Below are 26,278 nucleotides of genomic sequence, written 5' to 3'. Positions count from 1 at the left end.
AGATGTTTGAATGAAAGGAAAAGGAAGTATAATCCTCATGCGGGGGTATTTTAGGTATTATAAAATTTATTAGGGACTGGTTCGTCCCATTTTTTTGGAGAAGTATTGAAAAAAAAGCCAACTTGAAGTCACTTTATTTCTTAAAAAAAAGTACTTTTCCCCACTTTTTTACCAAACACACAAAATCACTTAATAACCACTTAATATGTGGTCCCTGCTCTTAAAAGAAGTACTTGTTAAAAGAAGTACTTCTTATAAGTGTTGTGAAATAGAGGGTTAACCATGTATTTCGCTCTTGTTTTATATCAAAGTATCAAACCAAACATGTTATCATATTCTACCTTCCTCCTTCCTAGTTTTACTATTACCACTCCCCTTCCAAGCAAAAATAGACCACATAAATCATAAATTGAACAAGGATAGAAATGGCAACGGGGTGGGGCACCCTCTTCCCGTCCTTGCCTCGAAGTCATGATACCTTGCCCTGTCTTCGGTGGTGGGGCGGGGCATCCATTCTCCATCGGAGAATCTTCAAAATTTCCCCGTTCAAAGCCAATTACTTAAAAATTATTTATTTTATGAATAATTTATACATAGGTTATAAGAATTTGGGGGTATTTTAGAATTGAGTTAGGAATCAAAAATAAAATTATGGGATCTTAAGATTTTAAAAATTTAGGAAAAATTTAGAGATATTTTAAATATTAATATTAAACTTAGAGATATTTTACTAATTTACCTTTGAATTTGAAACAGGTTGAGGCAATTATATACAAAACCCGTGCCCGACCAGTACCGATTCGGAGAAAAATTATTTTCCCCGTCCCTGCCCCATTCTTATTTAGGGTCGGGGAAAACCCGCCCGTTGAACAGGGCGGGGCGGGGCGGTGGCCCAGTTTTACGGGGGGAATTGCCATTTACAAGGAGTGGCAACAGTAGAAATGCAATAGGTGGAAACATAAAAAAGAACAACTTGAACCTGGTTTCAGCCAGTGAGTCAGTGTCAGTGACATATCATAGGCAGGCAGCTGGGAGGGAGAACAGCCGAGGAGGCTTCGCCGGTAATCTGTCTCCTCTGGCCCCCGAAGATAGCTCACAGCAAAAACAAACACAGCTTTCTTCAGTTTCTGCGCCGACACAGTCGTAATCTTTGAGGTTTGAGTTTTCTCTGGCCTCTGCATGTTCATAACTAATCCACTCTGCAACTTTGATGGCACTCTCTCTTCGTTCATAGTTTCTGTCTCCACAGCACCAGAGAACAGTAACCCTTCACCTCAATTTAAAAATGGCGGCTTCTTCCACCTTCAACTCATCCCTCCGCTCTCTCTCTACTGATCTCAGCGATTACGTAAAACCCTTTTTGTCACTCTTGTTTCTTTTTATTCTTTATAAAATTTTACTTCTTTTTTAACCTTTTGTGGGCACTGGGCAATGACTTAGGGTTTGAAGCGTATCCAATTCCCAAGAGAGAGCCTTGGGTTTAACAGACTGTTGCCTAAGAACGTAAAGGGGCTTGTGGGTCGTGAGAAGTTTGAGCTAAATTGCTCGAGAGAGCGGGATATGGATGTGAGCACATCGGCTTTGGTGGATGGCGTTGCTGAGTGCTTGAATGGTTTGTCTCTTATAGCTGCCCCTCCCCGTGGTTCATTTGGTTTGTGTTTTTAATTTTGTTCAATTGGAAGCAGATATTGAACTGAAGGAGCCGAGCGTCTCGACTATGTTATTGAACTTCGGGAATTCATTTGATCCCTATGATGCTCTCAGTACTCCTCTTTACCAGACGGCTACATTTAAGCAGGTAAGACTAATCGAGAATTATGTATACTTAAATATTGATTTCAGGTTATGTTTTGTGTTGAATGGAAAAGCATTTTGTGAACATTGGAAGTCAAATTCAATACCATAATCTGGAAACTTCTTGACTTGCATATTTTGCAAAGATCAAATGTTGAATTTAGTAAATGGGTTGAGAATGGAACTGCTGGAACATATGGTTTTAGTTTATGTATTCGCAGCAGGACTTCAATTTTATGGGCAAATTTTACATATTCCAGATGACATAGCAGTCTCAAACACAAATTCATTATTATGTTTGCCTGCTTTCCTTTAATTGCAGCCGTCAGCAACTGAGAATGGTCCCTATGACTATACTAGAAGTGGCAATCCCACACGTGATGTGCTAGAAAGGTGACAAGTCTCTAGCTCTGGTTGCAGTAGTTCAGGTTTTGAACATCTCTGCTTTGTCATTGATCGTCTTCTTTGTAATGATCAGTCTCCTTGCCAAGCTTGATAAAGCCGACCGCGCATTCTGCTTTACTAGTGGAATGGCAGCGTTATCTGCTGTCACACATTTAATTGCAACTGGTGCTCGACCCACTTCCTGACACTCTTGGTTTGATTGGTGATGAGGTGTTTGGGAATCTTTGTAAGCTCTTTCTAAACAATTAAAGTGTGCACATTTTAGGTGAGGAAATTGTTGCTGGGGATGACATATATGGTGGTTCTGATCGGTTGTTGTCTCAAGTAATTCCGAAGAAAGGAATTGCGATTAAGTTAGTATAGTTTCCTTTCTGATGTTGATTACAATTTTATAATTTTCACTGCTAATTGATACTGACATTTATTCTCAAAATATACAGACGAGTAAGTACAAGTGATCTAAGTGAGGTTGAAGCTGCAATTGGGTCATGGACCAAGCTTGTGTGGTTGGAAAGTCCAACTAATCCTCGCCAGCAAATTTCTGATATACGTGTAAGAAGTGTTTATGCTTGGATCATGAAATGATGATAGCTTTTTACTACTTCATCTTCATGTACAATTTGTTTTTTATTCGATAACCAAAATATTTTGTATATATAATGAGAGTCTTTCTGTTTAGTGCTGCTTGATAATATATAGCTATTGGACATTTCATTTCTTTCCTTGGCTTTGGCTTCTTATGCACAAGCTAGTCATCATTTTTTTTTTACTTCTATCTTACTTTGCCTATTTTGATAATAATATATTTGACTACGAGTTAATATGGATTTGTTGATTTCCTCTTTCTTCTTTGTTTCGGATATCACATTATCCATTTCTGACTATTGCGTGTGACATTTTGGCTTTTGTCATCCTATTGAGTATTATTATTTTTCTTTTTTACCTCTTTTCCTCATTATACCTCTTAGTGCACATGTAATTTTCAGAAATGGATATTGTGATACTACTTGAGAGTTCATGAGTCATGACAATTAAGTAATAAGTAATGTTGTCAAATGAGTAGACTTTGGACCTTGGCCTCCTCGGGAATAGGTTCATCCCCATCACGGAGACTATGGGCCTTGGTCCTTTAGACCTCGACCTCAACTGTCCCATCAACTAAGCTGGAATGGACACTTGCCAACTTCGACCATTAATTGAGTTGGAGTGGGCACTTGCGAATTCCAATTTCCAACACTGAGCTGGAGCGCTTGGTATGGGAACCAAAAGAACTAGTAGAACTGGAAGAAGACAATATAATGAAACAAGTAGAGCTAAGGAAACTTACCAAACTGACTACATAGGAAAATTGAGGAAGACACTAAGCATCAAGCTGAACTCAATAATGACCCAGCTCCGCTCTAATCTCCCTAAGGGCTCTAGAGCAAATGGTGAAGTCTGAATCAATCGAGGCTCTTCCCTTATGTAAGACCTTCAACGGCTTAGATCGGTTGCCCATCAATGGCTCAAATCTAGTTTGACACTTGCCACACATTCCATGATTGAGGGTTCACTTTGACAAGCGCCTTGGAAGATGAAGTGATACACTAATGACAACACCCATGCCAACTACACAAGCAGAAGTGATGCAAGCCCTCAAAGAATGTGTATGACCCACGTGCCGTGAATGGAATGCCTCTTTCATCACCTTGGAACAACCACGACATGGCTCAGGCTTGGCCCCCACTTCAACAAATAGCTGGATTACTTTCTTCAGTTGATTCGACCTCTTACTGTTAGAGTAGCAAGATGACCACCTTGGTCTTGAAAGTGGAGGGCAAGTGATGAGGCCCATTTGTGCGGTCCAATCTCGAGTCACCATGTGTCCCTAAAAAAACATTCAAGGAACTCATCGATGACCCAAATTGCCCCAGTTGCTAACTTGACCAATTAGCTCACCCGGAATCCTCTAGTATGCCTAGGTCCCAATAAGGACAATCACCAAGAAGCTTGGGCCGGGTCTACTCCTAGCAGCTGTCTCCCAATAGGATTAGAACTCCTCGACGAGCACAACACTTCCTCTATAAATATTTAAGACACCCCAGCCCTAGGAAAGGTATGCACACTATAACACCCTTTCAGCCCTCACCTCGTCCTAGCCTCTTCTGCTTGGTCCAATGATCCTTTGCTCACTTACTGACTTGGAGAGTTCTCCCCAAGGAACACACCTCGGGACTCTCTGACTTTTTTGCAAGTGCCTTTAGAAACAATTCGGTCCATACGACCTGTTGGAAAACGTGGGGTTACTGGTTCAGATCTGAAAATAGAATTGTATATATTCCTAGGATTGTGGAAGGATTGATTTAGAAAGTTTTTTCTTTCTATTTCTTTCTTTCTATTTTTGTACTTTCTATTTTCTCTTCTTTCTATTTTCTTTTCTTTCTATTTTTCTTTCTTTCTATTTTTCTTTCTTTTTATTTATTGCAGTACTGTATAAATATGCCCATTGGCAATAGAATGAAACATATCAGTATTCTACCATTCCAAAACATGGTATCAGAGCTCTAGGTTTGTCAACCTTGAGATTTGTTTGGCCTTCATTGCCAGTTTTTTGTGTTTTTCTCTTATGGCCTTCAGTGTTGATCTGTAACCAGAAGTGTTCCTTTATTCTCTTTTCCTGTCGGCCTTATTTTTCCTCCATTAACAATGTCCTACATGACTGCAACAAGTGCTCCCATCCAAACCGATGAAGGAGCAACAAATTCTCATCCTCACACTGGTGATTTGTAGAATATTCAGGCAACATATAGACTGAATGGACAAAATTACTTGAAGTGATCACAACTAGTGCGTACCTATTTGATGGGAAAAGGAAAAATTAGTCACCTCCTTGGAACAGGACCAAGGTTGGGCGAGCCAAATTTTGATGCTTGGGACGAAGAGGACTCCATGACTATGTCATGGTTGTGGAGTTCAATGACACCCGAGATTAGTGATACTTGTATGTTTCTTCCCTCTGCAAAGGCTATTTGGGATGCTTTCCGACAAACATATTCCAAAGCCCATGACGCTGATCGTGTCTATGAGGTCAAAGTGAAGACTGTGGCGGCCAAACAAGGGAGCAGGAGTGTTATAGAGTATGCAAATCTGCTACAAAATTTGACATGAGCTTGGTCATTATCGGGTTCTTGAGACAAAGTGTGCAAATGATGCTGTGATCTTGAAGAATTTTATTGAAAGAGATAGGGTGTATGATTTTTTGGTCGGACTGAATGCTGAATTTGATCAGGTCTGAATACAAATTCTTGGCAAAGAAGAAGTGCCTCCATTGAATGAAGTCATAGCCCTTGTCAGAGCTGAGGAAAGCCGCCGTGGAATCATGCTTGAGCCTAAAGATCCCGAAGGCTCAGCCATGGTGGCAAGGGGAGGAAGTTACAGTGGTTCAAAGGGTGAAAACAATCACAACTTGACTCGTGACATAACCACCCGTGACTCTAACGATAACCTCTGGTGCACCTATTGCAAGAAGCCCAGACACACGAAAGATCGGTGCTGGAAACTTCATGGGAAACCTTCCACATCCAGCAAGGAATGGGGAAATCGAGGAGTTTCAAAAGGAGTTCAACAGGCCCATAATGTCTCCACAACCCTGCAGCAAGAACACTCAAGTCAGGGACCATTTAATGATGAAGAAATTGAAAGGCTAAGGTGCTTCTTGAAATCCTTGAAACCAGGAAGTGGTTCTACCTCTCTTGCTCTCTCAGGTGAGTCTTTATCTCTAGGATTACATGCCTCGGCTAGTGTTTTTTCATGGATTCTTGATTATGGAGCTACTGACCACATGACACCCTCTTCACTACATTTTCTCACCTATACACCCTGTCCTAATAATAGAAAAATTTCTGTTGCTGATGGTTCTTTCACCACAGTGGCGGGGATTGGGAATATTCAAATTACTCCATCCCTATTACTTAAAAATGTGCTTCGTGTTCCTAAGTTATCCACTAGCCTTATCTCTATACATAAACTCACCCAGGATGTGAACTACAATGTTGTGTTCTTTCCTTCTTACTGTGTATTTCAGGACCAAGTTTCGGGGAAGAAGATTGGACTTGCTAAGGAAAGAGATGGACTCTACTACCTTGAAGCAACCAGCAAATCATCTCACACTGTTATGCATGTCACACACGAGTCATTCTTATCTACCTCCAATAAAGATTTAATTTGGCGTCATCATTTTCGTTTTGGTCATCCTTCATTTCCTATTTTAAAAACAATGCTTCCTTCCTTGTTTAAAGGAATTGATGTTGAAACCTTTCATTGTGATGTTTGTGAACTTGCTAAGCACAAAAGGGTTTCTTTCCCAATCAGCAATAAAAGATCTTCAACTCCTTTTTATTTGATTCATTCGGATATATGGGGCCCTTCTCAAATTCCCAACATTACTGGTTCTAGATGGTTCGTCAGCTTTATTGATGATGGCACTAGGGTCACATGGATTTTTCTTCTTAAGTCTAAATCTGATGTGGGTACGATTCTTCCCAACTTTCATAACATGGTCCAAACTCAGTTTGGTGTGAGAATTAAAAGGTTTCGATATGATAATGCTACAGATTATTTTAATTACAATTTGTCCCCATTTTTTCAAAAAGAAGGCATTGTGCATGAATCCTCCTATGTTAACACTCCCCATCAGAATGGGGTAGCTGAGAGAAAAAATGACCATTTTTTGCAAACCACTCGAGCCTTTCTCTTTCAAAATCAGGTGCCAAAACAATATTGGTGGGAAGCTGTCCTTACTGCTGCTTACACCATAAATAGACTACCATCTAAAGTTCTTGACAACCGAAGCCCAATACAAGTCCTTTTTCAATTTTACCCTGATATTCGAGCCTCAAATAACCTCACACCAAGAATTTTTGGTTGCACTGCCTTTATTCATGTCCATAATAAGGGAAAATTAGACCCACGAGCAATCAAGTGTCTTTTTGGGATATTCCCCAACTCAGAAAGGTTATAAATGTTATCATCCAACCACCAAAAAATTCTACACCTCCATCGATGTCACATTTGAGGAAGGAAAATCTTTTTTCACTCAACCTTATCTTCAGGGGGAGCCCTCATTAATGGAAGATAAGGACTCGAATCACATCCCTCTGAGTCACATTCCTCTGAGCCCCACATTCCTGAGTCTCAACAAGAGTCAAACAACCCGACCATTGAACCAAATTCGGACACTGTTAACCCCACAAATGATGTGCATGATAATGTGAGATATATGCAGGTTTACTCTAGGAGGAAAAATCCAGATCCTCAACCTGTGCAAGTCCAAGATTCAACTCCTAATCCTAGAACTGAGGGATGCTTATATCCTGAACCTACACCTTCACAGTCTAAGTATGAGTATGACCTACCTATTGCACTGAGAAAAGGAACCAGAGAATGTACCAAACGTCCATTGTACCCTTTAGCCAAATATGTATCATTCCAAAGATTCTCTAAATCCCATAAAAGTTTTCTAGCCAGCCTTAACACCATTCCAATTCCTAATACTCTGGCCGAGGCACTTTCTAATAAGGAGTGGAGAAAAGCCATGAGAATGGAAATGGAGGCATTAGAAAAAAACAACACATGGGAAGTTGTGAATCTATCAAGAAACAAGAAGACGGTAGGTTGTAAATGGGTGTTCACAATTAAGTACAAATTTGATGGGTCATTAGAAAGTTACAAAGCACGCCTGGTAGCCAAGAGATATACACAGACTTATGGGGTAGATTATCAGGAGACTTTTGCCCCAGTAGCTAAAATGAATACAGTGAGGGTGTTACTGTCGTTGGCTGCTAACTATAATTGGGATTTACAACAGTTTGATGTAAAAAATGCATTTCTCCATGGTGATCTAGAAGAGGAGATATACATGGACATTCGACCGGGTTTTGGAGAAGGCATTAAAGGGAACAAAGTTTGTCGCTTGAAGAAAGCACTATACGGTCTCAAACAATCTTCGAGGGCATGGTTTGGAAGGCTTACGAAGGTAATGCTGAGTACAGGTTACAAGCAAAGTCAAGGTGACCACACATTGTTTATCAAACACACAGCCTCAGGGGGAGTTACTGCACTATTAGTCTATGTGGATGATATAATTGTTACTGGGAATGATAAAAAGGAGAAGGGAGCATTGAAAAACTGCCTTGCCAGAGAATTTGAGATAAAAGACTTGGGGAGACTAAAGTATTTTCTCGGAATTGAAGTTGCACATTCTAAACAAGGCATCTTTATCTCTCAACAAAAGTATGTTGTTGATCTTTTGAGAGAAACAGGAAATATGGCATGTAAACCAGCTTCCATGCCTATAGATCCCAATCATAAACTTGGAGAAGCCCATGAGAATGCAAGTGTAGACAAGGAGATGTTCCAAAGACTAGTTGGAAAACTAATTTATCTTGCACATACACGACCGGATATTGCATATGCTATAAGTGTAATAAGTCAATTTATGCATAATCCTAAAGAAGTTCATCTGCAAGCTGCTCATCGAATTCTGCACTATTTGAAAAGCCAATCTAGGAAAAGGAATTTTATTCAGAAGAAATGGAGGACTGACTCTTGAAGCATATACAAATGCCGATTATGCAGGATCTCCAGTGGATAGACGGTCCACTTCTGGTTACTGTACCTTCTTAGGAGGAAACTTAGTCACTTGGAGGAGTAAGAAGCAAAATGTAGTGGCTCGGTCAAGTGCAGAGGCAGAATTCAGGGCTATGGCACAAGGAGTGTGTGAATTACTCTGGTTGAAGATAATTTTAGAAGACCTGGAGATTCCACAAGAAGAGCCTATGAAAATATATTGTGACAACAAGTCAGCCATCAATGTTGCTCACAGTCCTGTTCAACATGACAGGACGAAGCACATCGAAATTGACAGACACTTTATAAAAGATAAACTGGACAACAAGTTGATTTTCACTCCCTATGTGTCTACAAAAGGACAACTGGCCGATGTACTTACTAAATGGCTCAGTAGTACGGACTTTCAGAGAATTATAGCCAAGCTGGGAATGGAGGATCTCTATTCACCAACTTGAGGATTGTGGAATAGAATTGTATATATTCCTAGGATTGTGGAAGGATTGATTTAGAAAGTTTTTTCTTTCTATTTCTTTCTTTCTATTTTGTACTTTCTATTTTTGTACTTTCTATTTTCTCTTCTTTCTATTTTTTTCTTCTTTCTATCTTCTTTTCATTCTATTTTTCTTTCTTTCTATTTATTGCATCAGCTTACTGTATAAATGTGCCCATTGGCAATAGAATGAAACATATCAGTATTCTACCATTCCAAAACACGACCTCTTTGGCCCGTTCGACTCTTCATCTCATTCCTCTTTCATTTGTTTCTTGATTTGGACTGCAACAAATTACATGTTAGGCAGATTGCAATTTGGACATGTTAAAAGGCTGTTAATTCTCTGAGTGTAGTACCGTAGGGGTACTATTGTAATTTTCTCCTTTTATTTTTTATATCTGCCGCCCTAGTATATATATCAAAAGCTGGTGCTGCTAGTAGAACTTTTGGCTCTCATATATCTCTTCTCTCTTCTTCTCTCTCTTTTCTCTCTTCTTCTCTTCTCTCCTACATAACATGGTATCAGAGTGGGATGATTAGATCTGAAAGGAGAGGTCGAGTGAACAGTTTCCTTCGCGCCAAATTTCTGGATCTGCCACCTACATCTACTGTTTGGCTGATTGAAGATCAAGGTTTTCTCACGCACTGAAGTAACTTCTCTCTCTCTCTCTTTTTTTTTGTTTTTTTTTTTCTGGTCATGTGTCAGGGCAGAACTTGTACTAGGTCTACTGGTTGGATGTGAGGTGATCAACACCTCTTTCTTTCCTTTTTTGTGGGGTCAACTGACCCTTGTATAAATTGTAGGTCGTGAAGACCTTTTGTGTGCTGCATGGTGCACTGAAGGTCAGAGAGTGACCTGTACTTGATGTAACAACATTTTTGTTGATGCGTAGGTCAAGAGATGACCTGTGTGCACTGTGACAGCACCTGTGTTTGATTCTATAGGTCAAGGGATGACCTGTTAGTGCTGTAACAGCACCTATGTTTTACAGAAAAAGGTTGTGTTTCTGAAGAAAAAAAGGGGTTTCCTTTCTCCCTTGGTGTTAGACCTTTTTTTTAAGGTTTTGTGCCCACTTTAAGAGTTTTTGAATCTGTAATCATGAGTGGTGAAGATTTTGCTACATCCGGTGTTTCCTCAATGCAGAATGGAATGAGTGGGGTGTGGATCTATAATTTCCCATGGCTGTTATCCCTCTCGATGGTAAATTATTTAGAGTAGTCAAGAGGGATCAAGCTATACATCATTGCAAGGGGAAAGATAGGTTATATAAATGGGAGAATCAAAGAACCCAATTTTGGGAGTGCTGAATATGATAGATGGAACCAGGAAAACAACATGATCATGTCTTGGCTTTTAGTATCTATGCAACCTCAAATAAGAAGGAATTGTATGTGTGCTGAAACGACAAATGAGATCCGGAAACAAGCAAAATCAACCTATTCTGAACAGGGGGAGAGGTGTCTGTCTATGTACTATTTAGACTTGACCTCTGTCTAGAAGGAGTTCGACCATTATCAGAGTGTGGACTGTAAGTGTGATGAAGATGTAAAATTGTATAAAAAACTTGTTTTCCAACAAAGAGTGCTTGCTTTCCTAGATGGCTTGAACCCTGCATATGAATCTATCAGAGTCCAGATCCTAGGTAGCAGGGATCTTACATATGTCCAGGAAGTTTATGCTCTAGTACAATAAAAAAAAAGCAAAAGAAATTTGATGAACAATTCTAGAGGGGATGCAGTCATGTTGGCAGTGAAAGGGAGTGTTACTATAGGTGGGGGAAATACCTTTAAGAAGGGGGATTTTTAGAAAAAGGTGGATGACAAGGACAAACTATGGTGTACTCATTGCTATAAACCCCGACACACTAGAGACACATGCTGGTATCTTCATGGGAAGCCGAAATGGGCTCAAGATCCGAGTAAGAAGCAAGGTTCAAATTTGAATAAAAAGTCAGGAGGACAACAAGGTACAAGAAAGCACACTATGATAAATATGGCTACTCAGGAGAATTAGCCCCCCGTTACTATTGTGATTCAGACACACGCCTCTGGATTTGACCCAAGGGGGGATATTATTAATTCCTTCTATGACCATTTAGAGCTCTATGGTAGAGCAATTCGTCAGATGGATGCTCCTCCCTCAACTTCATTTGCGTCTACATCAGGTAAGTCTGCCACAGCTTTCCATGTAGCATCCCATACCCCTAACACTCCTTGGATCATTGATTATGGAGCGTCTAAACACATGACTGGTAAGCCCTCTTACTTTCAAACCTATCACCTTTCTTCTAGAAGAGACAAGGTGAGACTAGTTGATGGATCATACTCTACCATAGTTGGTCAAGGAACCATTTCTCTTCCCTTAGGCTTTACCTTATCTAAGGTTTTACATGTCCCAAAATTTCCCATTAATTTGTTCTCTGTTAGTAGTATTACTAATTCTTTAAACTGCTCAGTGACATTTTTCCCTTCTTACTGTGTGATTCAGGATCTACCCTCGGGGAAGATGATTGGTAGAGGATGTATGGTGGGTGGGTTTTACATGCTGGAGAATAAGGCTGGTCTTCAAGTCGCAGAGTCTAAGAGTCAGTCTTGTAAGAGTCAGGTCTATTTATGGCATAGTCGTCTTGGTCATTTATCTTTTGAATCTTTAAAATTGTGTTTCCAGAGTTGTTTAAGTTAGTACAAATGTTAGAATTTACTTGTCAAACTTGTCAATTAAGTAAGTAGTGTGGAACCCATTTCTCTTCAAACAATAATAAATCTGAATTTCCTTTCCACATTGTTCATTTTGATGTTTGGTCCTTTGGGGCCCTATTACTTTACCATCTGAGAGTGGCTACAAGTATTTTCTTACCATTATTGATGATTACTCCATATATACATGGGTATATTCCATGCGAACCAGAGATGAACTACCAAAAATTATCCAAGATTTTCAACGGATGATCTTCACCAAATTTCAAACTGAAATCCAAAATTTTCAATCGGATAATGCCAAAGAATATTTTCATAGTGATTTTACGGAGTTTTTTGCTTCGTGTGGCTCACTTCACCGTAGCTCTTGTGCCCGATCACCACAACAAAATGATGTTGCTGAAAGAAAGAATTGACACCTTGAAATGGCCCGGGGGTTACTATTTCATATGAATGTCCCGAAACATTTTTGGCTTGAGGCTGTCCTTTGTGCTACCTATCTCATCAACCGCATGCCCTCTTGTTGGTTAGAGTGCAAAGCCCCACATCAGCTTCTTTTTCCTAAGGCTCCCCTTCTTTCTATTCCTCTTTGTGTGTTTGGTTGTTGTTGTTTTGTTAAAAATCTGTTATCCACTCGTGGAAAATTAGATCTCGTGCCATTCCTTGCATTTTCTTGGGGTACTCTTTCACTCAGAAGGGATACCAGTTTTTTGATCATATTTCTCGAAAATTTTATGTTTCTATGGATGTCTCCTTCTTTGAGAGTGAGCGTTTCTTCCCTGTTTCTCCTCAAGAGGAGTGTAGGAATGAGGAGAAACTAGTTCATCTCCCTCCTTTTCTTGATCCTCCTTGCTTTCGTGTCTTCTTTCGTCGTCACAAAGGCTAACCATGTTCAAGAGCTGTGGGGCACCTAGAAGCTGTACCACCAATGCCATCAGATTCTCCGGGGGCGGATCATACCCATTCAGGTACCTTGGTTCTTGTTGATGTTCTTGACCCTATTGCTATTGATACTTTTGTTGCTAATGACCTTGACCTTCCTATTGCTCACTGAAAAGTTGTTAGATCTTACACCACTAAACACCCTATTTCCCACTTTGTTTCCTATGAAAACATTTTCACCCTCCTTTCTAGCCTTTCTCTCTTCCATTGACAGTGTTCCTATCCCTAAGAATGTTGTAGAAGCTCTTTTGGTACCTAAATGGACAGATGCTATGAAGGAAGAAATTAATGTGTTACATAAAAGTGGCACAAGGGAACTAGTAGATCTTCTTGAGAGAAAGGATCTAGTTGGATGTAAATGGATTTTCATAGTTAAACACAGGGTTGATGGCACCGTGGAACGGTATGAAGCTCGTTTAGTGGCAAAGGGGTTTACACAAGTGTATGGAGTAGATTATGCAGAAACATTTGCACCTGTTACTAAGATGAACTCCATTAGAGTCCTTTTCTCTAGGGCTGTTCACGGGTCGGGTTGGGTCGGTTTATTGCGGTTTTTCTAACCGAACCAGTGTTTATCAAAACCGACCTAGTCGGTTTGAGTCGGGTTGGGTCGGTTTGGGTTGGTTTCGGTTCTAAGTTCATCCCTATGATAAAATCTTGCTAATTTTAAAAACAGTCATAAATTGAACATCATTTCAGCCATCTCCTATGATAAAATTTAAATGAAAAGTTAATCACAAAAGTTGTTCATTAATCACTATTCACTAATCCAAAGATTCTTGCAACCATTCAAAAACTAGGTGGCCTAACGGGCTTTGGAACTTCATGTTTGAACTAGGAACTAAGTCGGTTCAGTTCGGATCGGTTTCGGTTTTCTTGTGTGAAAACCAAAACCGACCCGAATAATCGGTTTAGGAATTTGCAGAACCCGAAATTGACCCGTGCTGATGAAAACCCGACTGACTCGGGTTAGGTCGGTCTGGGTTGGTCGGTTTGGTCGGGTTGGGCCTTCTTATGAACAAGGAATTTGCACAACCCGAAACCGACCCGTGCTGATGAAAACCCAACCGACTCGGGTTAGGTCAGTCTGGGTTGGTCGGTTTGGTCGGGTTGGGCCTTCTTATGAACAGCCCTATTTTTCTCCTTATCTGCTAATCTTGACTAGGATCTTCATCAGCTTGACATCAAGAATGCCTTTTTGAATGGTAACCTTGAAGAGTAAGTATACATGGTACAACCCCCTGGTTTCTAGGCTCAAGGTAATGAACAAAAAGTGTGCAAGTTAAAGAAATCACTATATGGGTTGAAACAATCATCAAGAGCCTGGTTTAGCATGTTCCATGTAGCAGTACAACAAAGAGGATACAAGCAGTGTCAATCTGATCACACATTGTTTGTGAAAAGAGAGGAGGGGAAAATTGCAGCATTGATAGTGTATGTTGATGATATAGTTATCACTGGTGATTGGAAGGATGAAGTTCAGAAGTTGAAGAATTTTCTTGCTACCCAGTTTGAAGTGAAGAATCTAGGTCCTCTAAGGTACTTTCTTGGGATTGAAGTGGCCCGCTCACAAAAGGGTATCTTCATTTCCCAAAGAAAGTATGTCTTAGATCTACTCCAGGATATAGGAAAATTGGGAGTGAAGCCAGTTGATTCCCCTATTGATCCTAGCCACAAACTAGGCGGCCGTTAAGGTGAACTCATCAAGGATGTGAAACAGTTCTAGAGACTTGTAGGAAGATTGTTATATCTTTCTATGACGACCAGACAGCTTATGCAGTGAGTGTTCTTAGCCACTTCATGCATGCCCCTAAGACTACCCATCTTGAAGCTGCAGGAGTTCTCAGATATCTTAAGAAGTTCCCAGATGCAGGCATGTTGTTTCAAAAGCATGGACATCTGAAAGTTGAAGTGTATACTGATGCAGATTGGGTAAGATTCCTGAATGACAGAAAGTCAACTAGTGGCTAATGTACCTTTATAGGAGGTAATCTAGTTACTTGGAGAAGAAAAAGCAAAATGTGGTAGATAGATCTAGTGCTGAAGCTGAATATCGAGCAATGTCTCATGGAGTAGCTGAAATTGTGTGGCTTAAATGTTTGTTGAGTGAGTTGGGTTTTCCAGCTGACGGGCCTATGACCCTATTCTGTGATAACAAAGCAGCCATAAACATTGTTGCTAATCCAATGCTGCATGATAGAACTAAACACATCGAAGTCGACAAACACTTTATCAGAGAAAAGGTTGTCATAGGGGAAGTGTGTATTCCTTATGTTAGTTCTGAAGATCAACTTGCAGACATCTTTACAAAAAGGTTACACCACTCACGTCATCATGATTTACGTGACAAATTGGGCATGATTGACATCTATGTCCCAACTTGAGGGGGAGTGTTAAAAGGCTCTTAATTCTCCAAGTATAGTACCGTAGGGGTACTATTGTAATTTTCTCCTTTTATTTTTTATATTTGTCGCCCTAGTATATATACCAAAAGCAAATGTCGCCAGTAGAACTTTTGGCTCTCAGATCTCTCTTCTCTCTTCCTTTCTTCTTCTCTCCTACATAGCAAGATAGAAGTGGAGAAAATTGATAAAAGTTTGCACCACTACTCCAAGATTCTTGATCCTAATTAATGGTCCTACAAAAGGAAATCTCAAGAGATCAAGAGGTCTAAGACAAGGAGATTCCTTGTCACCATTATTGTTCCTTATTGTTTTAGGGATGATATAAAGATATTTAAATGGCTTACTGGAAATATGTATTTGAGGATACATTAGTTAAGAGATAGGCTAATGTGATGGTGGATGCTTTAGCTAAGCAAATTCTTTGACAGTTGACCCGAGACATAGAAATTAAGTTTAAGTGGATTAAGAGAAGTGCAAACTCTTTTATGGACTCACTTACCAAACCAGGTTATAGAAACTCTTTGTACATAGGACCATATGTACTTTTTATTTGATTTAATACAATCTTACTTTGGGATGGGCCTTGGTGTGTGGGTGGGGATTTCAATGTGATTAGATTCTTGGAGGAAACTAGTAATACTAATCAGAGGGTGACAACTAGTATGAGGAAGTTTAACCAATTTGTGGATGCCTTTGAACTCAAAGAGATACTATTAGCCCATAAGACATTCACTTGGTCAAATTTCCAATTGAGGCCCACTTGCTCCAAGTTGGATAGGTTTCTGTTCTCTTTGGATTGGGAAGAAAACTGGGGAAATTTAGAATCTAGTGCTCTTCCAAGATTGACCTCTGACAATTGGCCTATAGTGATTTGCCAGGAGGAAAGGAGGAATGGTGGACTTGCCCCCTTTAGGTTTGAGAATATGTGGTTGCTCTATCCTGGATTCACTAAAAGAGTAAGGGAGTGGTATGAGTGCAACCCAATGGTGGATTGGGAGGGGATGAGGTTCGATAGGAAGCTACAATTTTTGAAAGCAAAGATCAAGGAGTGGAATCAATTGGAGTTTGGAAGGCTTGAAGAAAAGAAGAGAACCTTGATGGACAAGATTGAGAGCCTTGACTTGAACGAAGAAATGGGAGACCTTGGAGAGGCAAACAAGGAATAAAGAAAAGGTTTGAGAAGTCAGCTTGAGGACTGCCTACATAAAGAGGAAATTAGCTGGAGGCAAAAATCTCGATGTAAATGGCTACAAGAGGGAGATAAAAATACCAGTTTCTTTCATTCTTTGCCAAACGGGAAAAGGAGAAATTGTTATCTCCAAACTGGAAGTAGACGGAGTTGAGTTAACACAACAAGATGAGATTGCAAGATCCTTTGTTGGACGCTTTAAATCCATTCTAAGAAGGCCTATAAGTAGGGGGTACGGTTAGAAGGATTGGATTGGCCAGATGTAGGAAATGATAACAGAAGATTGGAGAGAGGGTTTGAGTTGGAAGAGATTTAGGAGGTTGTTTCTCTATGGATAGAACAAAAGCTCCAGGACCGGATGGTTTCACAATGACTTTTTACTAGACTGTTGGGATATGGTGAAAGATGACCTTTTGTCGGTTTTTGAGGAATTTTATAGGAGAGGAGTGGTTAACTCGGGTGTGAATTCCATCTTTCTAGCTTTGGTCCCTAAAAAGAAAGATGCATTGCATCCAAAGGACTTCAGGCCAATCGGCTTGGTAAATATCTTGTATAAGATCCTTGCAAAGGTGTTGTCTCTGAGATTGAAGGAAGTGTTGCCAGCTATCATCTCACCAAATCAAGGAGCTTTTGTGAGTGGAAGACAAATAACAGGTCAAATTCTAATTGCTAATGAGAGTGTGGAGAATTTTAGGAAGGATAGAAAAAAGGGAGTGGTCTGTAAGTTGGATTTGGAAAAGGCCTATGACTTGGTGGAATGGGAATTTTTGAGGAAAGTTATGACCAAATTTGGATTTGGGGCTAAATGGTGCAAATGGATTATGGGGTGTGTTCGGAATTGTCATTACTCGATACTAGTGAATGGGACAGTGGTTGACTTCTTCCCAGCCATTAGGGGTGTAAGACAAGGAGACCCCCTGTCTCCCTTCCTGTTCACACTGATTGCTGATGTTTTGGGGAGATTGATCCATAGAGCAGATTCTAGGGGTCTTATTAGAGGATGGAGAGTTGGAAGGGAGGATACCCCCCTCACCCATCTTCAGTTTGCAGATGACACGATTTTGTTCTGTGAAGGGGGAAATCAGAGGTTTATAAGGAACATGAAATTGGTGATACAACTCTTTGAACAAATGTCAAACTTGAAGGTGAATTTTAAGAAAAGCTGTGTAGTGGGTGTGAATATGGAGGAAGGTGAGATAAGAGAGATTGTAGAAGTGCTAGGGTGTGAAGTCTCAGAGTGGCCTTTGGGGTTGCCATTGGGTGATAACCCAAAGAAAGTTTCTAGAATTCAGTGGTGGGAGGATAACACTGATTATGGCTACTCTAGCAAATTTACCAATTTATTTTTTTTTCAGTGTTCAAAACCCCAGTAAAGTTTCTAGTAGATTGGAAAAGATGATGAGAGACTTCCATTGGGAGCCGGGAGAGGAGAAGAGGGACCATAGAGTAGGCTGGGAGGTGATGACCAGGAGTAAAAATAGTGGTGGTTTGGGGCTCGGGAACATTAGAAAAAGGAATTTGGCCCTTCTGGGGAAATGGTTGTGGAGATTCCCACTAGAGAAGGAGAAGTTATGGGCCAAGATAGCGGTCAGCATACATGGGCTGGAGCTAAATGGATGGGATGCTGGAAATCCGAGCTAGGACTACAAGTGCTTCACCTTGGAAAGCCATTGAATTCAGGTAATGCTATAAAATTCTAGGAGCAAACTTGGGTGGGAAATGCCCCTCTAAAGGATCAGTTTCCTTCTTTGTATGCCCTCTCTGACCTTAAAAATGAGCCAATCTCCTCCTTCATAACCCCCTCTTCCACCTCTGGGTTTGGGTGGAATTTGGGTTTGAGAAGGGCTGTGAGAGACTCAGACCTTGACTTCAGCTTCTTGACAATATTTTCTTAGACCCTGCTAAGGTGGACTCTAGAATTTGGACCCCCACCCCGCTGGTTCTTTCTCCTGTGCCTCTTTCTTCAAAGTTTTATGCCAGTCCACCAGTCCTGTAGCCTTCCCTTTTCCTGTTCATAAGGTTTGGTGGTGATCAATCCCTCTTAGGGTTGGTAGTTTTGCTGGGAAGCCTTTTTGGAAAGATTCAACATTGGTGATCTACTCCAAAAGAAGAGACCCAATACTTGTTTGTCCCCTCACTGGTGTTTTCTTTGTAAAGCTGATGGGGAGACTGGTTTTCACCAACTGGTGTCTTGCCAATTTGCAAAGTCTATTTGGGAGTGGGCCCTCTCCCTATTTGGGTGTAGTTGGAACCCTCCATCAAATTTGCAAAATCTGTTTTCTCCTTTTTTCAGGTGGCACATGAAAAGGGGCAGGACTATTTGGAGAGGACTGAGGGCTGCAGTTTGCTGGTCCTTATGGGAAGAAAGAAATGCCAGGATCTTCTTGGAAGTAGAGAGAAGTGCTGACGAATTGAGGGCTTTGATCCCTTACAAGGGTCGTACAGTGGATGAAGTCACTAGAGTTATTCATAGATTATACAGTGGATGATATGTTGAGGAATTGGGGTGAGATTGTTAACAGCACGCCGACCAAAATAGTGATGAATGTGTCTTGGGCTCCCCCACTTGCGGGTTTCATAAAACTAAACTTTGATCGAGTTGTAGAGGAATCCTGGACAATCAGGTGTTGGGGTGTTTTCAGGGATGAGAATGGGGTTGTTTCTACCATGTTCTCAGGCCCAATTGGAGTGGGTGACTCTCTCAGACACGAGATCCATGCGGTTATTATGGAAGGAATCCAGAAAACCAGGGAGATGAATATCAGAAAACTTATAATTGAAGGGGACTCAGAGGTGGTGGTAAGATGGCTGAATAAAGACAGCAGTGGTTTATGGAATTACAGCAATATGAGGAGGAAATTTAGATGGCTGGCTCGAGAAATGGAAGTTAAAATCAGTTGGGTAAAAAGATCAGCTAATTCTTTACTGATGGGTTAGCTAAACTAAGGGTGGAGAGGGAGTCAATGTTTTGGGCACAGTTGTAATTTTATTTTTCTTTTTCTCCTTCTTTTTCTCTTTTTCTTTTTCCTTCTCTTGGGGCTCAAGTTATAGTTGGAAGATAAGAAAGTTTGTCTTCCTCTTTGTAATTATTATTGAAAGTTTTTAATTAAATTAATGAATTGTGTTATTGATCAGAAAAAAAGTTGATTCTCTATCCAAGGAAAGATCTAACCATTATCTGTCTACAGATGGGTTTGTAAATCAACTGTTATAAAACTGAGCCAGATGGGCTTGTACTCTATTGGCCTGCTACTCTTTTTTGGTAGTATGGAGATTTTTAATGAAATGCTTATGACTATTTATTAAAAAACTATTCTTTATCTGTCTAGAGATTGGCTTTAACCAAGAACCTTCGAATGCCATTTTACATTGTTTTACTTCTGTTTTCTTTTGTTTACAGTACTTTGTTCTCTTAAAAATTTCCTTGGTAGATAAAATATGTTCCTATTATCATTTTATCTAACATGGGGATTTTTTCCATTTTTTGTTCTTGTTTCCAGAAGATAGCAGAGATAGCTCATGCACATGGTGCTCTTTTGATGGTGGATAACAGTATTATGTCCCCTGTACTTTCACGGCCATTAGAATTAGGAGCAGGTATTTTCCATGCATATAATAAGTTAAACAAAGTCCGTGTGGCATGTTAATATTTAAAGTTAAACAAAGTGCAATAGCTTCCTATTTCAACTATCAGCATGTGATTCTGATCATTCCTTGTACCTTCTCAGACATTGTGATGCACTCAGCTACAAAATTTATAGCTGGACATAGTGATGTCATGGCTGGTGTCCTTGCTGTAAAGGGTGAAAGGTTTGTAATTTTACCATTTGTAGCTTATTTCACATGTAATATTTTATGGAAAACAAAAATTAAGAACTTTATTTGAAGCAAATGGGTTCTAAGATATATACTTTATGGTTTAGATATACAAGTAAAAGAAAAAATAACTTATAATATTTGTTTCCCCCTCATTTACTGGACTTGGTTGTTGATCATGTAAAATGACACCCAGTCCTATGCATGAAAATGCCTTTTGACTTAATGCATTTGCAACTGGATTTCTTGTTTCCAGGCTTTTGGTTTTCTTGCATATTCTTTGACTAGAAGGTGAAAATCAGTACCTGATTTGAAAGTTTCACACTGCATCAGGCCTGGGCCCCTATGGTCAGGCCCTTCAAATTTAACAATGCTCAATCCAGGCCTGATGAAGTTGCATCCCCTATCCTTTGGCGATGGCTTTGGAGCTATATAACCTTGGTTATATTTCATTTCTTTTAATTAAGCTGTGCTATTCATTGCCTTATTTGTTGGCTTTGATTTATTACATTCAGTTGGTCAAGGAAGTATACATTCTATTGTCTTCAAGAAGATTTAAATAGTTTAGTTATGTTCATTGGACGTATTTCATATTATTGTGCTACAAAGTTTTTTGGGAAATATTATATTCTTCTTTTTTTCTTTTAATAGGGAGCACCTGTTTTGGGCTGCACTGTAATTGTTTGTTATTTCAGTTTCCTTCTTTTTGGTTGGATGTAATCTTTTAAGAGTGAGGCTGCATCTTGTGGCTCTCTCTGGGATACTTATAACAGATCTATCTTTTGATTAATAAATTAATATTTCAATTATCAAAAAAAAATATTTTTCTTCTTTTATTTTTAAAAGAAAAGAAATATTCAGTTCTCTTCTAATAAGTTTTTGATTAAAACCCCAGTTTAGGTTCCACATCTGAGTTCTGAAATTACTATAAATTCATTTGATGATTGAGACATCAACCCTTGGTATTGCACTTTTTCTATTTTCTTCTTTGTGATTATTTATATATTTATTTTACAATGTTCAGCTTGGCCAAAGAAATAGCTTTCCTACAAAACGCAGAAGGGTCTGGGTTAGCTCCTTTTGATTGCTGGATTTGCTTGCGTGGTATTAAGACCATGGCTTTGCGTATTGAGAAGCAGCAGGTACAATACCTCCTGCTAATACTAGATTCTTCTAACCTCCAGTAATTTGTAAGACTGTCCTGCTTAAAATTAGAGTTTTTCTTTTTATTTTTTGGTACATGTATGCTATTATTGAGTCTGTTCTGTTGTAATAGTTAGATAAATAAACCATTGGGGTAATAAAAGAAAAGAAATGTAGTACCAATGGAGTGGTAAAGTAGTAGAAACTCCCTTGGCAACTATATGCAAGGATAAGTGTAGAACTAGGAAGTATAAAGTTTATGATTGTTATAAACAGAAGAATAGAACACTTCTTGTGCAATGTAATGACAGGGAGGATGTTAGTTTGGGAAATCACTTGGGTGAGTGAGTAATGTTTTGTAAAACAAAGAATAGCATTTGGAAATCTTTGAACATATTTTATCATTAATACGCAAATTATAGAAATGATAGAATTGTCTCACCTATATTCCATCTCTGTATAAATAAAAAAGTATAGTGTGTGCATATGCGCAAATGTGGTACTGGGTGACAAAGTGTCTCTTTCTAAGAATTAATGATGATTTTTTAAACTATTATAATTTGGATTTGTTGGGTGGTTAGATCTGATGATGCATAAGATCCTGGTGTATATGGAAAATGTTTTTTTGGGTGGTAACTATCCCAAAGTTCAACTGTTTTTGTTTAAAACTGCCCACATGAGGTGTTTATTTTGGTTATGTGATAAGAACTTTTGTTCTGAAGGTTATGCCATGATTAGAGGGTAAGAGTTAGACAAGATGGGCCATTTTGGCTCCAAATCTAGGTGCCATGTCAATTCAACTAGCAGATTGTGGTCTGTGGTATGTTGATACAGCAAAAAAAAAAAAAAAAAAAACTCTAATGGCCCAATGGCCTGGTAGAAGAATGTGATCTTAACATCAGTCAAAAGAATTACTGATTGGGGAAGGATTTTGGAGGTGATTGTGGAGAGATTTAAATTAAAGGGTCCTGTGAATATTAAGCCCTTCGAGGATTCGAAGGCTGTTTTATTTGGAGTTGACGAAGACGTGATTTCCACTGCTGAAATGGTGGCCTCTCCAGATGGCATGGTAACGGCGGAGGTTTGGTACATGTCTTATAATCAGAACCCCATCTCTGAAGAAAATATTGCGATTCAGCTTGCAGGGCATTCCTTCAATCTTTGGAATGTGGTAACCCTTGAAAGGTTGATCTAGATTATGGGTGGAGATTTGACAGCTTATAATCTTCAAGGTCTTCATACTGCAAGACTCAGAATCGCGGGACTGAAACCTGAAGATGTCCCTAGATGCATGAGTCTGCTTGCAGATGGTCTCTGGCTGAATGTCTGGGTTCTGCTGGAAGTCGAAATGTTGCTTTGGATGAAATGTTCTAAGGTAGCAGACTATGTTTTTCTCTAGGAATGGGTCACATATGGAGGGGATAGGATTAACAAAGGATCAAAGGCTATTGGCCAAAGTTCAAAGGAATCTGTAGAGACTGCACGTGGGTCTGGCGATAAAGTTGCAATTCAAGTTTACTTGAAAACGGAGAACAAAGGTTAAGTGCAAAAACTTGTGTAGAGGCCATTATGTGCGGAGCCACCCCATCTAAAGCATTGGGACCACACAACTTAAGTATAGTTCAAGGGTTGGGACCGGCTTTAGGGTCTGGTCGGGTTACAAAAAGCAGGTCATGCGATTATTTAAGTAATCAGACGACTTGAGTGGAAAGGTCTTTGAGTGACTCGGTAGGTGACAATTTGCCTCGTCTATCATCATCTTCTCCATTCAGAGGACTTGCCTGAAGCTTGTGTCTCATCCAAGTGGAGTTTTAAATGAAGCTCAAGCTCGTAGTATTGATCTAGTTAATGGAAGGAAGAAAAATCAGAGGAGAAAGGACAGAGTTTACAAGAGAAAGGACTTGGGTCCTAACAGACCAAAGTTCAAATTCAAAAGAAGTGGGACGCTGATTAGAAGTGCCTTGTCTGGAAGTAGAAAGAGAAAGGAAGAAAGGTGGACTGGGTGATCGCCAAGTATGATAAGACTGATAAGAAGAGTATTATCGGTGGAACAGGTGTGGACCTTGTTAATTGCCCAAATTCTTCAGCGAATGGTGATACTGATCTCTGCTCTCAGGGTGGCAGAGGAGCCAAGGTGATTTGCAACTCCACTGAGCTTGGGGTTACAGATGCGAACAAGTACGGCTCTGGAAATCCTGCTCTATTGACTTCAGAAGTGGATTTCTTTGCAGGTTTAGAGAGGCTGGAAGGGGAGGGGGAGGAGGAAGTTGGGGAAGGGCGCATCTTTGCAGGTGATGAATATGAGAATGAAGGTGAGACTGGAGGGAAAGGGGAAACAGGTGATGACGAAGGTGCTGGGTGTCAGGAAGAGAGCTATGATGAGGACTGTTTTCACTTAGGAGGTGAAGGTGGGAAGGTTGGGTTTTGATTTGGGCCAAAGGAACATGCCTGATGAAAAGGAAGAGAACCAGATTAGCAAGGCGATTAGCAAGAACTCACACAATTTGTGAAATCATAATGTAGTGCATGTGACTAAGATCTTCTCCAGGCTAAAACTTGGTCTGGTAGGGCAAGGACCTACGAAAAACTACAAATGGGTTTATAGGAGGAAAAGAACGAGGCAGTGGGACATCTGGCACTGACAATAGGGGGCAACGGTGCAAAGTCAGCCATTGGCCTCCCATTCGAGGAAGGAGCAACAGGAGAACAAAATGAGTGGTGTTGACTCTGATTCTGGTGCAAGCGGGACAATGCAAAATAACGAAGGCGATGACGCTAGATCGGGGTGTGGGACTCCAGAATTTGGTGAGGTCATGATTGGAAAGAGCATGGGTTTGTTTTTCTGGGGTGGTGAGGAGTTTGCTAGAAGGGCGTTTGAGGATTTTGAAAGGAGGAAATGGGAAGAGAAGGTCAACAGTAAAGTTCATTGGGAAGGAGACATGAGTTGGGACGAAGATGATCCAAGCCAGAAGGATGAGTTCGTGGAGGAAGATTGAGGCCTTGGTTATTGGGCAAGGAGGGATTACGTTTCTGATCAGGGGTGGGGATGGCTGTATATGCTCTCATGGGGATTTTTTTTTTGGGTTTTTTCCCTTGGCCTTTGCTTGAGGTTGTTTGGGTTCTTTGGGTATGTTTCCTCTTTGGGTGATGTCTTGTCACCTTCCTATTGTATTCTTTTTCCTTTTTCCAATGAAATTTTATTTTTACTCTTCAAAAGAAAAACTAAAAAAGTTGTGGTCTGGGGGTATCACACGACTTATGAGGTATAAAAGAAAGAAAAATGATTCATTTGCTATTAGTTGGCCAAGCAAGGTAGTGGATAGAGCTAGCATTCAAATATCTAAGGTTCACTGGCTGTCTATGGTTCTTTTCTGGTGTGCCTGTGTTTTTCACCTTTTTTTTTTAATTTTTTTCCTTGGCACAATACTCATTAATAGACATGTATATATCATATAAAATTGGAGTTTTCCCTTTTCTTTTACATACCTTATTTATCAAAGAAAGGAAAGGTGGATTTTAGATGGGTTGGCTATGTTACCCAGATACAACAAGGACACAGCTGGATAAGGTGTGAGATATGGTTGTGACAGAGGTTTCCTTTGACTTCTTGACCTGCAGAGAAGTGGACATGTTACAATAATGTTTTGGCTATGGTACTTTCAGCAGTACCATGCTTCTAGATCTTGCCCTGAGGATTTTTCATGTTTTGTTCCAATTTATTTCAATCATCATCATCATCATCATTGTTGCACAGCCATCATCTTTGTCAATTTTCTTTTCTTTCCTCTTTTTGAGTTTTCATGGATAATGTGGATTTGCATCTGACAGGAGAATGCACAAAAGATAGCCGAGTTCCTCTCATCTCATCCTAGGGTGAAGAAAGTTTACTATGCTGGTCTTCCTGATCATCCCGGACGCTCCTTACATTATTCTCAGGTAACTAATCTGATTTCATTAGCAAAATTGGTACTTCACCAGGGAGATTTCTTCTCACATCCACATCTTGCAGGCAAAGGGTGCAGGTTCTGTGCTTAGTTTTTTGACAGGGTCATTGGCACTCTCCAAACACATTGTGGAAACTACCAAGTATTTTAGCATTACTGTCAGTTTTGGTAAAATATTATTCTCCAGACACTGAAAGTTCTTCCAAATAGTTGCTGCTATCAGTTAGATCCTCATTGTTTTTCTTTATGTAGGGAGTGTGAAGTCACTCATTAGCATGCCTTGCTTTATGTCTCATGCAAGCATACCTGCTGCAGTCCGTGAAGCTAGGGGTTTAACTGAAGACCTTGTTCGCATTTCTGTTGGCATTGAAGATGTTGATGATCTAATTGCTGATTTGGACCATGCAATTAGAACGGGACCTGTGTAGGATAGTTGCTGATTTGATATTGATTAATCTGTGTCAGATACTATTGGCCAATAACTGATGTAGTCATCATCTCATTCTCTTGCAAGTATATTGATTCAGAGAGAGAAGAAGAAACATAACCGTTTTTCTGTGTTCTTTCTTTTTCCTCTTTTTGGCCCTTTTCTTCCTAGTGGTTCCTAGATAGAAGTAGGGCTGTAATTGGACCGGATTCAGATTGGATCCAGCTATAGTGCTACATCCCCATCCGATCCTATTATCAAATCTTTGGATCCCGATCCGTTTCGATTTATGGGAATCTTCGCTGCATAAATCCATCTATCAATAAAACTGAACAAATCTTGCACACGTTATGAGGTGTTCTGGGTCGTTTCTTTTTTCATGAATAGAGGGTGGGAAGAGGAAAGTATGAAACC

The 26,278-nt window shown here is 39.9% G+C and overlaps 1 protein-coding gene across 4 annotated transcripts; it reads left to right on the top strand.

Moving 5' to 3' along the window:
• Positions 1–802: 802 nt before the first annotated feature.
• LOC148871810 (cystathionine beta-lyase, chloroplastic-like) lies at positions 803–26,126 on the top strand. 4 transcript variants are annotated; one of them, XM_088968813.1, is made up of 14 exons: positions 949–1,155; positions 1,250–1,348; positions 1,441–1,612; positions 1,686–1,798; positions 2,117–2,187; positions 2,273–2,364; positions 2,465–2,552; positions 2,640–2,751; positions 20,035–20,131; positions 20,263–20,344; positions 21,375–21,492; positions 25,322–25,429; positions 25,503–25,605; positions 25,690–26,126. In XM_088968813.1, exons 2-14 carry the CDS (start codon positions 1,286–1,288, stop codon positions 25,863–25,865), a joined length of 1,395 nt encoding a protein of 464 aa, XP_088824939.1. In that variant the 5' UTR covers positions 949–1,155; positions 1,250–1,285; the 3' UTR covers positions 25,866–26,126. The 4 variants fall into 4 exon arrangements, with proteins under 4 accessions (XP_088824940.1, XP_088824937.1, XP_088824939.1 ...); XM_088968812.1 differs by having other exon boundaries at positions 1,235–1,348; XM_088968814.1 differs by lacking the exon at positions 1,250–1,348 and having other exon boundaries at positions 803–1,155.
• The last annotated feature ends 152 nt before the right edge of the window (positions 26,127–26,278 follow it).

This window comes from Nelumbo lutea, chromosome 2 (genome assembly GCF_056320005.1).
Source record: "Nelumbo lutea isolate HS-2025 chromosome 2, American lotus-T2T, whole genome shotgun sequence".
NCBI lineage: Eukaryota > Viridiplantae > Streptophyta > Magnoliopsida > Proteales > Nelumbonaceae > Nelumbo > Nelumbo lutea.
The sequence above is the reverse complement of the archived record's forward strand: the minus strand, read 5'-3'. Positions and strand labels throughout refer to the sequence as shown.

Coding starts and splice junctions, on each gene's coding strand:
- LOC148871810 (XM_088968811.1), top strand. CDS start 1,286: ATGGCGGCTTCTTCCACCTTCAACTCATCCCTCCGCTCTCTCTCTACT. Junction 21,493..25,321: donor TGCGTATTGAGAAGCAGCAG/GTACAATACCTC, acceptor TGCATCTGACAG/GAGAATGCACAAAAGATAGC. Junction 25,430..25,502: donor GCTCCTTACATTATTCTCAG/GTAACTAATCTG, acceptor CACATCTTGCAG/GCAAAGGGTGCAGGTTCTGT.